Here is a 16,752-nt window from a genome sequence, read left to right on the forward strand (position 1 = left end):
AGGTGATCTTAAATTAAACAATAAAACTAAATGAGTTTTTTAATTTTTTTATTAGAAGTAGTTTAAAATAAGACTAGTTATAAAATGTTCGTAGACAATTTTTTTTATGGAGTTTCCTTTTTTTAGCTATGATGTTATTCTTGTTACATTTAAAAAATTACGACTACTTTTTTTCAACATGAATTTTTGTTAATATAAAGTAAAATTTGATCAACGATGTTTTGAGTATGTCCAAATCCTTGTAGACAGGTTGGATTTCCTCCCTAGAGAGTTATTAAGATCTAAACTTGTTGCAGCAGAAAGGGAAAACATTTTCAGAAGCGAATATGGAAGTCTAGGTATTTACAAGGCTTATAACCTGTCGTTGGCTGGTTTAAATGGCCACTTTACACACTGTATAACATTCTGCTTATGTTTAAACTTCCACATTTCCTTGACTGTTCCATCTATTGACTTTTGTGAAGTGAAAGAGCTGAAACCTTTATTGTGTGGGTGAGATTCATGCGAGGTATAAGAAGAAGTACAACAATTGGAAAACTGTTTTGGGGCTGTTTGAGTTTTGAGGCGTTGCGCGTTGTCAGCTAGATGGATCGGATGAACGGATCTGATAGTATATGATATAAATAAAAACCATAGATAAGGAGACAAATTGGGTAAACACTTCACGTTTTTATTTATCGACAGTGGAGGTTCGGTTCTCGAAAAGTAGCTAAGAAGTATTATTTTTTTTCAACTTCTCCGTCTATAAAACTGTAATTAATTTATAAAAAATTCTAATAAAAATACAGAAGAATCAGAACAAATGTAAAAATTAAAAACAGCAAAGCATATTTTTCTAATGGTGTAATTTTTAAACCTCTGATATTCCCGAAAGACTATCATACTCAAGTGTTACATCAATAATTGAAGGTCTTTTAGGGGGCACTGGCGGTAGTGCTGGGGAATAATTAGGAGGCATAAGTTGATTACTAATCTTTCCTCCATAACCTTCCTGCGATCCTCGGAGCCTCTCCAACCTCCAATTAAGAAGCTGCACTGTCGTTGGCTCTACAGCTGACACATAACTAGCTGCTGCACTCCTGGAACTAATAATACTCGTCTCCGATACACTCCGTCTAAAATTTCTTCTTTTATTTGACAAACTTCTCTTTGTGATGATTTTTGTTTCTTTTTTGACCTCACAAACATCTTTGAAGTTCGGAGGCATTACGATTGCTTCAGCTGCTCGGTGTTTTACCATAACAACCCTTTTGCTGCCCCTAAGAAGCGATGGATTTCTCCTGATGAGCCAGTATATCAAAAGAGCCCCCACGAGCAAACAAATTATCAATGCTCCTGTGAAGGTTCCAATGATGGCTACTTTATCTTCGTTAGCTAGCCATGGCTGCATTTTCCAAGGTATGCCAGTAATATGAGATCTACAATCAAGAGGAGATACTTTTCCGATTCCATTTTTTAACAAACAAAACGTGTATGTTTCTCCAGAAGCTAAATTTTCGATTGTAATATCTTCACTTAGACTTCTCATGCAGCCTATTTTGTTTGACGATTCCATAACACCATAAAAATCTATGTTTCCTACAAACCATATAAGAATATCAGAATTCATCAGAGTGGACTTTATTTTGACACTAACCAAACCTCTGCCGTCATCTTTGATTGAAAAATTTAAACTCTGCTGGGTCAAAATCAAATTATTGGTCAGTAATTTACGATTATTATTAACAATTTGGTCTACAGCCAACGTCGGTACCTGACACTTTATTTGAACTTTTTCATCAGCTAAAGTTGTAGGAGGTGTCCAAATAATAGTTGTCGGGGTTGTTGATGTTTTGTTTTCATCCGTACTTGTTGTTTCCTCAGTGCTCACTGATGGTGTAAAAGTGGTTGTACTTTCATTTCCATCGCACAATTCAACATCTGTGATTCTTTTGTTGAAATAATTTAAAGGAGAAACACAAACTGGAATATCTTTTGTTTTATTTTCAAAAGCTTCTTGTAACCATTTCAAATCACAATTACAATTCAAATCGTTTCCATTTAAAAACAGTTGCGGTATGGATTTATATGGATAAAACACGTTTTGAGATAGCGTTTTTAAATTATTTTGATTGAGATCAATAAGCTCTAAGTATTGTGAACGAGCAAAAGCAAATTCATTGATTACTTTTATATTGTTTTCATAAAGATAAAATGATCGAACCCCCTTTAAACCAGAAAAGTAATCAGCCAAAACAATTTCCATAGGCTGAACTCGATATAATTGAACAATTTGTACATTTTGTAAATCAGGATTTCCAGTGAAACCCGTAAAGTTAACATAGGATTCTCTGATTTCTAAACTTTCTAATGTGTTCATAAAAGGTTTAAACACATCTTCGTCGATATTGTAAATAGTACTGCTACTAATCGTGAGAAAAGTCAATTTATTCAACCCCTGAAATATTCCACTGCCCATTCGTTGTAATGAAAGTCCCATGAGTTGTAAATTAATAAGTTTACTAAAAACTTCGCTGTTAAAAGCTAAAGGTGATATGTTTTCTATGATTCCTCCTAATGTTAAATATCCAACGTTAAATGATGTTTCCTTTATCCAACCACTGTTCAAAGATTTATTTTTCAACCCAATGTTTTCAAGATTCAGAGTAATAGTATCATCTTTGCAGATCATCGAAGACTTCTGAAAATAAAAAGTATGTTTTTTTATTGTGCAAATAATTTTTATTTATTTCTAAATATGCAATTTTTTAAAAATATTTTTAATACGAATATAGACAATAATAATCATTTCTTTATTTGTATATTTGTAAATTCAATTAGGAAAAACCTTAACCGTTTTAATTTATGGGGGCAATAAAATAGACTCGTAATGGTATTTGATTGATAATATTTTCAAAAAGCGACACAATAGGGAAATATCACGTTTTTTAAATACATTTTTTAAGTAATAAAGGTCTTTGAAATACTGTCTAGTAAAAATTCTAATTTGTAATTTTGAATTCCTGCAAAAACGGTCATATCGATCGATTCATGTTTATTTGTACCTTCCACGGAATTTTGTTGAGAACATTATTTATTTATTTATGCCTTATTAAGTTAGTTTATAACATCTTATGAACTAATAAAAACTTTTGAAAAAAAATTTTTTTTTTTCAAAATTCCTTAAGAAAATATTTTTTTAATTAATTTGATATATTTTAAAGCTTTCTATTTCTTTTATTTTTTCAAGTAACTCATTGTACAGCTTTTATCCTTTGTACAACGAGTTTTGAGACTCTGTTTTTCTCCTCATTGGTAATCTTATCTAGATTCATTGTTGGTTAAATTTGCCTATATTTATTTTATTTATCTCCTTAATTATATTATGCATAAATATTGCTACATTATATTTTACTTGTTGCTTTTATCACAAATATTGACGTCACAAAACCAACGTCAAACACGTCGCGTTTTTCTACGAACGTATTTTTATTGAATTTCCTTTTTACATTTATGTATGAAAACATTTCTCGACAATATCCATATTAATTATTCGAAATTTATTTTATAAATTTTAATCAGTATTCGTAGTATGTGATATTTCCTTATTGCGCTGAAGACGTTTACTTTCAATTCCTCAAAAATAATGTACGTTTTTAAATTATTGTTGGATATAACATGCATGAAAATTCATAGTTTTGAAATAAATAAGTATTTGGATTATTTTTTTGAGTTTCCCATTAGTGGCGTCATTTTTAATGAACTTTTTTTCTAAATAACTGATGATAATTTTATTTAAATTTAAATTTCTTGTTCATATCAAATTAAAACAAATCAAACCTGATAAATTTCTTCAAGAACTTCCGATAATGTATTGTCAATATTATTGAACTGTTTGCATATGAGAATGCACTGTTGTATTGAGCATGGGTCGTTTGCCGTGGAGAAAATTCGATCGTCTTCGATCTTATCAGTTATATTGTGGTCTGGAACTTTGACGCCATTAAAGTCATCCAGGGACATTAATATTGTAATAGTGAAAATAATTATAAACCCAAGTACACAAGCTGTTCCCGATAGAATTTGATTCCATTGTCCAGGGGAGGGTTTTGGATATGAAGTATTACTGAAAAAAAAACATTTTTCTTAATTTTTTCGGACCTTTCAGATGAACGACGAGTTTTCTGTATCATTGTCTCGTGTGTCATTCGCACTTATTTCAGACGGACTGGACGGCATTGTAATGTCCATCATAAGGGTTAGTAATTTTATATTTTGTCAAAGGAGCCCAATGTCCCTCGGTACGAACTGAACAAATGTTGTTCTGTCTTTTCCCATCGAAGGGATGTAGTATTACCTTTCTTTCAAATGGTGTTGTAATTTATTGACTAATGTAGTACTAATAATCTTTTCTTTGTAACTTGATTAAATTGAAGTAGTTAATAACCTTTAAATAATAGGTGTTTAAGTTCATGATTCAAGAATTATTTTACTTCGATACACAGGTCGGCCTCGTAGTGTAGTGGTCAGCGCAATTGCCTACCTATGTATTTTAGTCAATAAATGTTGTTCCCCTCACGGATTGTGGTTAGGGCGTTTGCTTACCATACTTGAGGTCCCAATTTCGTTCCCGGAAATATTGTAACAAAACATACATTGACAATGTTGTTTTAGACTGATTTTTTTCATACGCTAGAGCGTAGAGGCTTAGCCTAGAGGCTTGAAGCGTAAGACTGGCCATTTTTTATTGTTTCGGCTTTAAATTTATGAAGATATTGGTTTTTGCAACAAGAAAGCTACGACTTTAATTTGTGAAGATATTAATTTTTGCAACAAGATAGCTAGGAGGTTAAGTTGTGAAAATTTTGATTTTTAGAGGATAGCTACGAGCTTAACTTTTATAATTAACTACAAAAACTTATTCAGATACAAAGCTGTACAGAGAAGGAAACTATTTCATAGAAAGGAATGTGAATGTTATTGTAATTCAAACAATTTGCCATGTTATGTTTTTAATGTTTACTCCATGTTTACTCTTTCTGAAATTATTTTTTCAAACATTTTTAATAAGTGTATCATATATTTTGTTATCTTTTAATCTAACTGTAATGTATTTTTTACTATTTATTTTAAATTTCAATATAAATTTGTTTATACCATTATTTTTTTATATCTAAAATTGGCTGTTTAAATTTTCTTATTTACTTTTTTTAACGCACATATATACCTTACTATTAAAAATACATTATTTCGATATTTTTATCTTTTTTTATCACACAAATTTATACTTTTGATTTTGCATTGAATTATTCTTTTTTTGTTTCTGCATGTCTTAAAAAAAAGTGTAATTGTTTATTTAAAAAATTATTACTAAGTTTTTATTTACCTGTATTATTTTTGTAAATCCCCCTCGGGCGTATTGTACAATTAAATAAAATAAAAAATGACCATACCTTAAGAATCCAAAAACATTCTACTTAGAATCGTTTAAGAAAAATGTGTCTTTCAATCCAATATCAAGAATGTGCAGATTATATAATAGCAATGAAAACGGAGAGATTGATATTTTTGACACTGGATTGTTTAGTTTCTAGAAGTATATAATACAAGATGCGTTTTTATATGAATATATTTATATTTACATTAATTTTATTTTGATAAATTGCATTGCAAGTTTTATTTCGATGTTTATTTCATTAGTATTTTTTTATTTGTTTTTTATTTAAAAGAAACATTTGTTATTGTTTATTCGTATTTTATTTTATTTATGTTAACATGCTTATTTAAGATGTGTTTTATATTAATGAATTTATTTTTACATTAGTTTATTTTCAATTTTCATAATTATATTTAAAATTTAGTTTAATATGTATTTTATTAGTGTTTATATATAATTGATGAAAAATAAGAAGTGTCTTGTTTTTATTTGAATATTTCTGTAAATAATGTATTCTTTTTCATTGTTTGTTAACCAAGTATACAGAGTAATATGGCGTTATATCAAAGATGTTACCTCTATTGTTACTCCTACCGGGAAACGGCGTGATTGTTTGTTTTTGCTTAATATCAGATAACAAATACGCTATGAGAATCAAACATGTAAAATGTGATTTTATATACTGTAATATGCATAGTTCTTATCAGCCTATGTTTAATTTCCACGTTTCTTACATTTTTACATCTGTTGTATTTGCTCAGTTAAAGAGGTGAATCCATTACTAACCAAGTTAAGATTCTACTAAACTAATGTCTATGACGGTTATAATAATAACGCCTTTGAGTTGTTTTAAATAATAAAATGTTTGTAGATTTAGTATGAAATAAAATTACCTTAAATAGAAAATTATAATGGCCATTCTTTTAAAAAAAATTATGTTTAGATTTTAAACTAATTACCTACCTATTTATTATCGTATAAAACTTATACAATTATTTTCATAAGAAATAATCTTTAGTCATTTTATCGAAGTAAACTTACTTCCTTTTTATTAATTTTTATCCGTAGAATCGTTTAATGAGTTAGTTCAGTGTTTTTTTTGCATTTCCATTTGTTTTATTTATCAAACTAAGCCAATAAAAAAAAAGATCTATTAATCATGATATCAATCAGCGCTTTGATTTTTTGAAAGGTTTGTAATTTTGAAATATATACTCGGCCTGTGACGTCACAAGTAATCGTCGGAGGATTCTTCTGAGCCTTCCCGGAAACCAGAAATATATAAAAACTTTATATCATTGGTTGATTCGCAAGTACATGTGACTTCGTTCAAAGTAGTTCATTTTTATTAAAATAATTTTTACCATTTTTTCAACCGGAAATCTACCGCAAAACGTAATTGATTATATATTTAAAAGGTGTTGACCAGAACTTCTGATGTTTTGAAGCCAGTCCATTTTCATTAAAACTAATTTTTTTTATACGTTATCGAGAAAATTCGCCATACAATTAAATATTATACCGCTTTAATAATAATATAATCTATACCGCTTGTAAAACAACAATTTTTCATACGCAATTTCCCGTCGGACTGAACTTTTTTTATTGGCATTAAAATTGTTTAATGTATTTTAAAATTATTTTCCGTATGATTCTCTAGTAAATAATAAAATATATTATGACAAAACTTTACCTTTCTTTAAGATTTTTATTCAGCGTCAACGAATTTTGTTTAAACCGCATTCCTCTTTTAGAAGCATTAGCACATTTATTTTCTATAATTAAATAAATCACAATTATAAAACATATGGTATCAAACTATAATTTTCCAGTTGTCAAGGTACATTGCCAAACGTTACAGTGTCGAGATGAGAGTGATCCGTTTGCGCAAAATATCTGGGGACAAAGTATGCAAAAACCCCCAGTACTAATGGTAACAAATTCGCCATATGCTGAGGATCAATATATTATAATCACAAAATGTTGTTCCAATAATATAATCGGTCTTATCTTTACAATTGGATCCATTAGCTCCATTGTGATAATGAACGGAACAAATAAATATTACTTCTTATGGTTTATGATGGCACCAAATTATGAAATCTCATCATTTTGATTGCATTTTAGCACATGTATAATATAAACTACCGACAGTAAGACACGTGTGAGATCCATTATGACGTATGCTGTGAAAGCGCGATATGATACTATTTGTACCGAAAAGCTACTTGAAACTGCTGAAATCAAGGTCTTAAGGACTACTACTGTAAAAACGCCCCAAGACTGAATACGCAATACTAAAATCAGAGATACATGTGGAATTAAGGATATCGTACGATGGAGCTGACGTTAACGATATGGAAAGATAGGAATTAAAATGAGAACATGTTACTAAGGCTTTTGTATTTTTTTTATTTGATTAACTTACATTTAATAATTATACACATAGATATTCATAATGATGAAAAGACAAGGGTAATGTAAAGTGATAACAACAACTAGAATATTACTTTGAACAACACGTATGCCGCAGCAGGATTAACATTAAATTTTATATCTTCAAAACAAAATTCATATAATCGCCATTTTGTCTACCAGAGCTAAACAAAAGGCATTCAAGCGTGGAATGGGGAGTACATTAGTAAAGATAACATGTATTTAATGACATCTCTTGAACACCAATATTCCTATTCTAAAAAACGCTTAAATATAATTGTATTAATAATATACTAACGTACGTACACTTATTATAAACGTTAATAGTCAAAATCCAGATCTACGGCATGAAAACTTTGTTTTAAAAAATACTGTCTAAGTTTGAAAGAAATTGTGCAAGCATTTTTTTTTCTATGATAATATTAAAATTACATATCGAGTATATAGTAAGGCTCTTAAATTTAAGGTTTATTATTTAAATAGCTTATAATGACATGCATCGCTTGGCGCTAATATATAAAATCACCATTTTTTGACGAAAATATTGCGCGTCTTTTCAAAGGCGGGCGGCGGGCACGCCCAGATATGTATAAAATGGTTAGTTCCATCGTCGCTAGAGCGCCGCGGATACCATTATCAATGTTCTAAAAACCGTTTCTCCTCTGAGGAAAAAACTGCCGAAAAAAGGTTCGAATCTTAGCTCATACTTTATTTTTCATGCGAGCGTATACCGAGAAAATTGTAAAAGCCTGGTCATGTACAGACAATCAACCTGACGACTAATTATTCCAAAACCACCATTTTGTTTTAGTTTTTTCTTCAATGTGATGAACATATGTACGACATGGGAATTATATTAATTACGACTAATCTATACGAGTAAAATATTAACTTGCATGCATGAATATACTAATATTTTATTAATTTGGTTGACAGCAAATTATAAAGGCAGCAAACGCCTTATTATCAAGTATTTGAAGGAAGCAAAAATATGTTACCAAAAACATTTATATTTTTTACTGGAAAACTAACAATTATGAAGCATCTTGAATAAACTTTAATTGAAATATTATATCTGATCGCACTATAAAAGCTTATTTTAAAATGCTTTGTAACAATATGTTCATCTAATAAGCTATAAAGAACAATAAATGAACAAATTTATGCTAAGCTTAAAATTTTAAGACTTACATAATATCCCGCTAATGATATGACTGTGATATACAATAATCATTTGATTTATACATAATTTACTAAAATAGTGTATAGGTATACAATTTAACAAACTGATGCATAAAATACATGTTATATTATGTAGGTTTTTCAAAAATTACAATCGATCATATAAAATATGTAGATATATGAGTACAACACTAATTAATAATAAAATATCAGACATATACGTGATATGTATCGACTCCCCCTGTATTAATTCTCATTTTCATGTATTACAAGGGTTGTTTATTACAAAATCAATTAAACACCCTGTCTGTTTTTCATTCTTGATTGTTTTCAAATATTCATTTTCTACGTTAGAATCAGTTTTTTTATAAAAAAGATCTTTTGGCTACAAAAGGCAATGATAATTTTTCAAATTTAATTCCAATTACCGAAATATTAATGGGGAAATAATTAATCTGAATTCAATTTTATCTAGAGTGATTGCTAATCGCGTCCACTACAATGATTGTGTAAGTATATTCAAAATATTTTACTTGTATGAAAATAGAAAGATATTAGTCATGAAGTAAATAGTTCAGTGTATTTTTTGTTCCTGACACTTGAACAAAAAAAAGACAAACTATTTACTAAAATATTTAACAATTCTTTTTGAATTTACTATATAACGTTCCTTAAAAGTAATACACAAATTCATAAAATAACATAAGCTTGTTAATTATTTTTCTTTCAGCTAGATATAAAATTAAAGTTAGATAAAAATAAAACAGAGAAAAATACATACATAGTATAAAATAATGTTTTCAAAATGTTCAATTAGAATTTTGCGAAAAATATTCCTATCCTTTTAATGTTACAGTAAGATTAGAGGTTAGGTAATTTTCGTAAATGATTCGAAAATATATCACGCCTTAGATTTAAAAAATTGGTATTAAAATCTTTCGTATAATTTGGTTTGTAAAAGTGTATTTTCATGGAATTATCGGTCCAAATCGATGCAAAAATTGTTTGACAATTTTATTTTAGATTTTCTATGGCATCTTCTTTCAAAATCGGTATCATATAGTGATATTTTGTTCTTTTCATTATCGCTGTGCTGTTTTCTGATTTTGCAAATAGGCATTCGTCACGTCATTTTTTTATCGGATATTCATATAATATTTGTTTCGGTATATATTATCATGCAATCACTGACACCTGGTCTTTATACAAAAAATGGTATTCATGTATAATAAAGTATAATCTGTCAGACCACTATTTTACCATTTTACCATTTTCTGACTCGCTGGTGATATCGTTCTTCATACTTTTTTTATATTATTATTGATTTATGATTCGATAAGTTATATATTTGCATATTGATAAATGTGAATGAATCATTTAACAATTTAATATTTTTTTTGGTAAGTTACTTTCATCAGAAAGTAACAACAGGTTGTATCAACAATAATACTTACTGGAATTAGTTGACATAATTTGGTTAAGTTGATGTTCGAATAAGAACCAATTCATATAGTTGTAATGAAATGTCAACACAATGCTTTGTATTTTTTTTCTGTCGTTTAGAATATGTTCGTTTACGATTATATCATTATAATAAATGGTGTGTGAATATTATTCAAGAGATGCCATAGTATGCTGGGGACCTATTTACATTTATTTCCTTCACGGATAAGGTATATATATATGTATTCAGAGGACCATTGCCATGTCGAGAATCGTATTCTACAAAACATTATACTGAAAATTTATGTTACACGTAGTTAATGACAATATTTAACAATTTCCACTATCTTCCAACTGACTTCATTATTAACTATTTCTCAAAAACACACTTAGTATATGCAATTTAATTTATTCATATCAGTACGCGTCACCGCAACTTATATTGAGTTTTTAGTATGATAATATACCTAATTTAGGTTTGGGTAAAAAAGATTTTTTTCGGTAAACGTATGTAACATATCTAACAGTTCTAACTATTTTATGAGAAATTAAAAAAAAACTTTGTTTATTTTCAAATGAATTAATCCAAGGAAACACGAAGTTAAGTGATCAATACAAATATGATAAAAAGTTTAGGTGGGTGACGTTTAACAACCTTATTTTTTGTACACTTTAACATATTTGTGAATACAGTTTTGTTGGAGTTCATCAATGTGTATTAAATTACTTCATAACGTTTGGGCAAAATCAAAAATGACCAAATTGTTATTAAACATAATTAAATAACAACAAAATGCATTTCGCTAATGCAAACGCCTAAAATCAATTAAAAAAATCTAAAATCCACTCCTTAGATATCTTTAACCTGACTTCAGGTCGCAATTCACAATTTTTAGATATACATATTGAGTATTCGATTATTCGGTGTCCAGGTGGATAAATATTACCGTTCTGAGTGTAAAAAGAACCAGAGCCCTCGAAGAGTGTTCTAGAATCGATGGCTCTCACAGGTAAAAATCTTGACAAAAAAAAATCGAACGGAGATAATTCTACCTCAGCGCATACTAGTTGACGCATTCGCCTACCATTCTCGAGGTCCTGGGTTCAGTTCCTGAAGTAAAATTTTGGTTATAGAAGCGGTTCGACACTGCAGTATTTCAATGTCCGTGGACTGGCTCCTGAATCGTAAGATAGTCTAAGGTGATCAGTCTTACTATCCATGAAACAAACATTCAGTATAATCATTCTATAAAAATGAAATATACAAGTCGACACCTTAGAATAGCAAAACGTCTACCAAAGTCAATATATATTTAATCTCGGTAACTTATATTTGGGTAAATTATAATAATTGAAGAAATAAGCTGCGATGCAACGCACTAGTGTGAATAAATCATTCGCGTTTTGTCTTACGAAATATTTCAATCTAGGCGAGTGGGACAGCCAGACACATGGCGGTCAGCAGCGCGGCTAGCCGCGAGGGCAGCGGCGCGGTTGCGGCAGACGTGCGGCCGTTGATGAGCCGCTTGCCGACGCACGCCATGCGCTCGGTTGGCATGTTCTGCACGCTGTACTCGCGGTGCTCGCTGGCCATGGTGCATAGGGTGCGCTTCTTCTGCATCATTTCGTCGTCGCGGTCGCGCAGTCCGCTCAGCCAGTCGCTGTACCAGCGGAGCTCGCAGTCGCAAATCAGCGGATTATCTGCAAACAAAACATTTATGCACATGAAAACAAGGCAATATGAACTTACAACTGAATGATATTTTAATATTATCTTGTTGAAAGCCCAAGCTTATATTTTACTACTAAAGCCTGGCAATTTTTTTTATCCATAAATACAAAGGACTGTCCAATAAATTCGCGAACTGGTCCCAATATGGCGGCTATGACGCGATTTGTAGCCCCGCTAACTAGCTCACGTGTTCCCTAACAAGCCAATGAGCGGTCATTACTCGTATGACCGTGAAGCTGTACGCACTGTGCCTCTAGCGTTTGTTTGAAACAAACGCTAAAACAGCTAAAGCTGTCCGTCACAATGGAAATTGACGAAATAACTTAGCAACGACTTAATAATAAGTTTTTGGTAAAGCATAGGAAAAGTTCGCAAGAAATTGCGAATATATTGAGCGCTGTTTATGGTGATAGTGCTATGAAGAAAACATCGGTTTTAAGTGGATAAAGCGTATTAAGGATGGCTGAGAAAACGTCAAGGATAATGCAAGATCTGGATGACCTTTAACCTCTTGTGTTAATGAAACATTGATCGTGTGAGGTCCTTTGTTCTTACCGATCATCGAAAAACTATGCGGATGAACTAAAATTAGGTAAATCAACAGTGCACACAATTATAACTGAACATTTCAGTTTAAAAAACCCTGTGCCAAAATCGTGGTCAAGTTACTGACGCCGGATCAAAAGTTGAAAAGGATTGAGTGTGTTACTGACTGGAAAAATGCTGATGAAAACGATGATGGATTCTTAAGAAGGGTGATAACTGGTGATATACGCCCCCTCTGACTTTTTTCTTTTCCTAAAATGCAAAATGACGATAAGGAAACACAACTGGGAGAATGTGGAAACAATAAAACTAGAAACGACAAAGAAGCTAAAAAGCATAACTGCCGACGAATTTCAGCGTGCTTTGAACAGTGATAAAGAAGATGGCACAAGTGCCTACAGACGAATAAAGAGTATTTTGAAGGACACCAAATTGCCGTTTACATTAACATCAACAGATGAAAGAATTGAAGGAATATGATGTTCAAATATGGGCAGAATGGTGAATGTTACACAGTGTGTAAAGTGGCCACTTAAACCAGCCATTGACAGGTCATAAGCCCTGTAGATGCCTAGACTTCTATATTACCTTTCTCAAATGTTCTTCATCTCTGTTGTCATATGATAATTAGTAGTCTTAAATAAATATAAGATTTTAAAATTTATTGTGCGTGGGTTCTTTGTTTGTTTTATCATCTTTCAAAAACGCTTCGATTAATTGGTATTTATATACGTTTATTGAGAAATCTTGACAAAATAATTACAAAATTACAAAATGATTAGTATATACATAATTAATAATAACGTTTTTACCTCTCTAATAAAGTAGTTTCATTGGTTGGTTGGAAGAATTGGTTGGTTGGAAGAAATTGCCATTTGGCAATAAGCCCGCCAATGTACAAATAACATTATGTACAAAAAGTTAAATAAATAAATAAATAAAACACGTGTTTAGAAATGAAGTTCGTTTTACATTTATTTTTATTAAATGAGCGCTAAAAATAAAATCTTCCGTTCGACTGTCAATATTTTTTTTTGTATTTTACACAAAAAACACGGAAATTGCGTTTTCTTTTAATTAAGTTAATCAAAATATAGTCACAACGTAATCTGAAAGCCTTTTATCAATGAACGTTTCCGTCGTATCCCTAAAGTTCGACTTACGATAGAAACATTATGGCTGTGTATGCTATTTGATGTTCCGGAACAAGATAATACTGAGTAACTGAATAATTAACTATTTCAATACTGTAATTAATTACAGCTTTTGTTATCTTAAATCTTCTCCATATAATATTTGTAGGAATACGTTTGGTGTGTGTCGTACAGACATCACTTCAAATAAAACATACCTTTTCTATATTTCATTTAATTGCAGATTAAAATTCAATAAAATATAATATATAAAAGCAATTTTGCAAAAATACCACCATGTTAAAAAAACAGTGAATAAAAAAAGAGAAAACGAGGGATAAGCGGGTGAAGTATTACGCGATTTTTTTTTTGTAGCTTTATGGTCAAAGGCATTGCAATATGAGAAAGTCCAGTGGTTTTTTATTTGTTAATATACTATTAAACTAAACCAATTTAAAAAATATATATATGCATCGTTTTATCAGCGCCATGAGTTTTTAAAGTCTTGTATTTCTGAAATTACTCGCATGTGACGTCTCAAGTTCTATTCCGCTTCTTTTCGGTCAGTTCTGCCGATTGGTTCGACTTGCCGTAAATCGGAAATCATTCACAACTCTCTTATTATCGGTCAATTCGTGTGCACTAGTGACGTCGTTAAAAGTAGAAAAGTAAAAAGTAGTTAAAAGTAGTTTATTTATTTATTTTATACTTTATATACATAAACTGTACAATTTATATACATATAAGGGCGGGCATATTGCCTTTAGGCAATTTCTTCCGACCTACTCAAACTGCTTAGTTTGAGAAAATTACAATTACGTGGACATATTCTAGGTAATTAGCAGAATTTCATAATTTTATCCGAAAATTTAAAACTAAAATTAACTAAAAAATATACTATACTATGAAAAGAGGAGAGGAGGGGGGATGAGACGAAAAGGAGAAGAAGAAAGGAACAATTCAAATATTTAGACAGTGACATTTCAATCTTAATTATAATTTCAACAAAGAAAGGGGGTCGCTAACATTTGTGGGTTGATTATTCCACAATCGAACAGCTACTACTGTGAAAGTGGAGGCAAGAAAATAAGAGCGGTGAAAGAGTATTAAAAGGATTCTCTCGTTACTACAGCAAAAATATAGTCTTTCTCTCAGATAAACAGGCGAAGTGGGACTATTTAAAATATTGTGAAGAAATGATAGAATGTGAATGTTTCTTCTATGCCTGATCCTAAACCGGTGTAGTTGCGTGCGGTATTCGGTTATGTGGTCAAATTTGTGAAGATTAAAGATACAATGTATACAAATATTCTGCAATCGTTCTTACTTATCAAGCAGTTTAGAATTAGCCTCTGGTTAACAGTCATCTGCATAATCAAGTCACATAATGTTTTCTTAACGTTGTAGATCGTTTTAATTAAAATATATTTTTTAAAATTTATTTCATTTTCATGAAACTTTGCCGTACAATTTAATGCTCTATTTTTTACCGCGTGTAAGAAAAGTTTTATTGTGAATACTTATTTTGCACGAAATCAAAAGACATGCTTGAAAACACTTCAACAAAAAATATAGATCTTCTTACTGCCAGGGCCACAATTACAAACACTATCTTCATAGTATCAGCGATCGGTTTTAAAACTTTGGTTGGTTAAAACATTGGCATTTTAAAAGCCAAATATAATTATCGCAATTTTAACACATTTGCCTATCTTTCTGAGAGCACGTATCGTGATGTTGATGGAGCCAGCTTTGTAATACCTCGGTATACACAAACATACAAAAAGTTAACCGTACCGTCTGGAAATCAACAAACGTCTTAAAAAAAAATGTTCAAGTGAGCATTTTTTGCTTTAATTGCAATTTATTTAAATTTTTAATCGATTTGAAGTGAACGCTTTTGATAAAAAGCTTAACCTGGGATAATGAAGCCTATTTAAATTTCGAAAAAAAATATATACTCTAATTCTTAATTAACTGAACGCAAAATAAAGTTTCTGTGTCACTTATTGGTTGATTTCGATCATATGACGACTGAGATGACACAATGAAAACGCGTATCGACATGTTTGTAAATTAAAACTCATATCGAGGACGGTACAGGTAGTAGAAAAGTCAAATTAACCGTCTCGGTAGGTACTGATGATTTGTAATTGCGGCCCTCGGAGGGCTGGTATTCTGAACGGAATAGCGCGCGAAAATATCACTCCGTTAGCGTGTATTTAGTACGTAAATACGCGTTAAAAATGAGCTTTATACGCGCACTTTTATGTTTAGAATACCATCTCTGGAGTTACACTAAATAAAAAACGAGATGTATTCGTAATAAATAAGTTCGAGTAATTAAATATATCAAAACCGAAGCAATTTTGGAAGAATAATTGTATTAAATGTTATTAAAATTTATTTACATATTATTTTTTACAAAACACGTAACTTAATTTGAGTACCTAATAATATTACCCAGGTAAATTGAAAAGTATTTTATGGAGAAATTTCATTGACGATACCACGCCTTTGTATTTGATGTTATGCGTTATTTACCCTTGTAAATAAAAGTTTCCCCTTTCCAAAGACCAAGCGATCAATAAATTAATATTTACTGTGACAATAATGTCTCTGTCGCAATAACCACGAGGATCTTTTTTTAAAATAGCCTTAATTCACAATAAAACAAATGAATATTTAAAAAAATGAACTTTGCGGTCAAACATTTCATCAAATTTAATGTTAGTAAATAATTTTATTAAATTATATTGATTTTTTTTCTCGAAGTTTTAGTGCGGATTTTATCTTTTATTTAAAAAAATAACCAAGTCCATTCATATTTCAAAGTTTTTTTTACAAAGTTGATCATTGTATAT

The 16,752-nt window shown here is 30.5% G+C and overlaps 2 protein-coding genes across 3 annotated transcripts in view; both read right to left on the reverse strand.

The window, feature by feature from the left end:
• Positions 1-850: 850 nt before the first annotated feature.
• LOC148274496 (uncharacterized) lies at positions 851-4,002 on the reverse strand. Its single transcript, XM_088237035.1, has 2 exons — positions 3,820-4,002; positions 851-2,680 (listed from the first exon to the last, which is right to left on the reverse strand). Exons 1-2 carry the CDS (start codon positions 4,000-4,002, stop codon positions 851-853), a joined length of 2,013 nt encoding a protein of 670 aa, XP_088093161.1.
• Positions 4,003-10,102: 6,100 nt separating this feature from the next.
• The window catches only part of LOC148274497 (uncharacterized), a 250,939-nt gene continuing 244,289 nt past the window's right edge, over positions 10,103-16,752 (reverse strand). For both annotated transcript variants that reach the window (XM_088237034.1, XM_088237033.1), the window contains exon 9: positions 10,103-12,178. In XM_088237034.1, the coding sequence (XP_088093160.1) occupies positions 11,904-12,178 (275 nt within the window). In that variant the 3' untranslated portion in view covers positions 10,103-11,903. The remainder of the gene's footprint in view (positions 12,179-16,752) is intronic.

Source organism: Micrasema longulum, unplaced genomic scaffold, assembly GCF_059751315.1.
Source record: "Micrasema longulum isolate JH-2025_06_02 unplaced genomic scaffold, ASM5975131v1 h1tg001639l, whole genome shotgun sequence".
NCBI classification, from domain to species: Eukaryota; Metazoa; Arthropoda; class Insecta; order Trichoptera; family Brachycentridae; genus Micrasema; species Micrasema longulum.

What these genes read in the sequence shown, in the direction of transcription:
- LOC148274496 (XM_088237035.1), bottom strand. Translation starts at nt 4,002, where the DNA reads ATGTCCCTGGATGACTTTAATGGCGTCAAAGTTCCAGACCACAATATA. An exon ending in TTCTTGAAGAAATTTATCAG is followed by an intron (nt 2,681 to 3,819) that starts GTTTGATTTGTT and finishes TTTTATTTTCAG; the next exon opens with AAGTCTTCGATGATCTGCAA.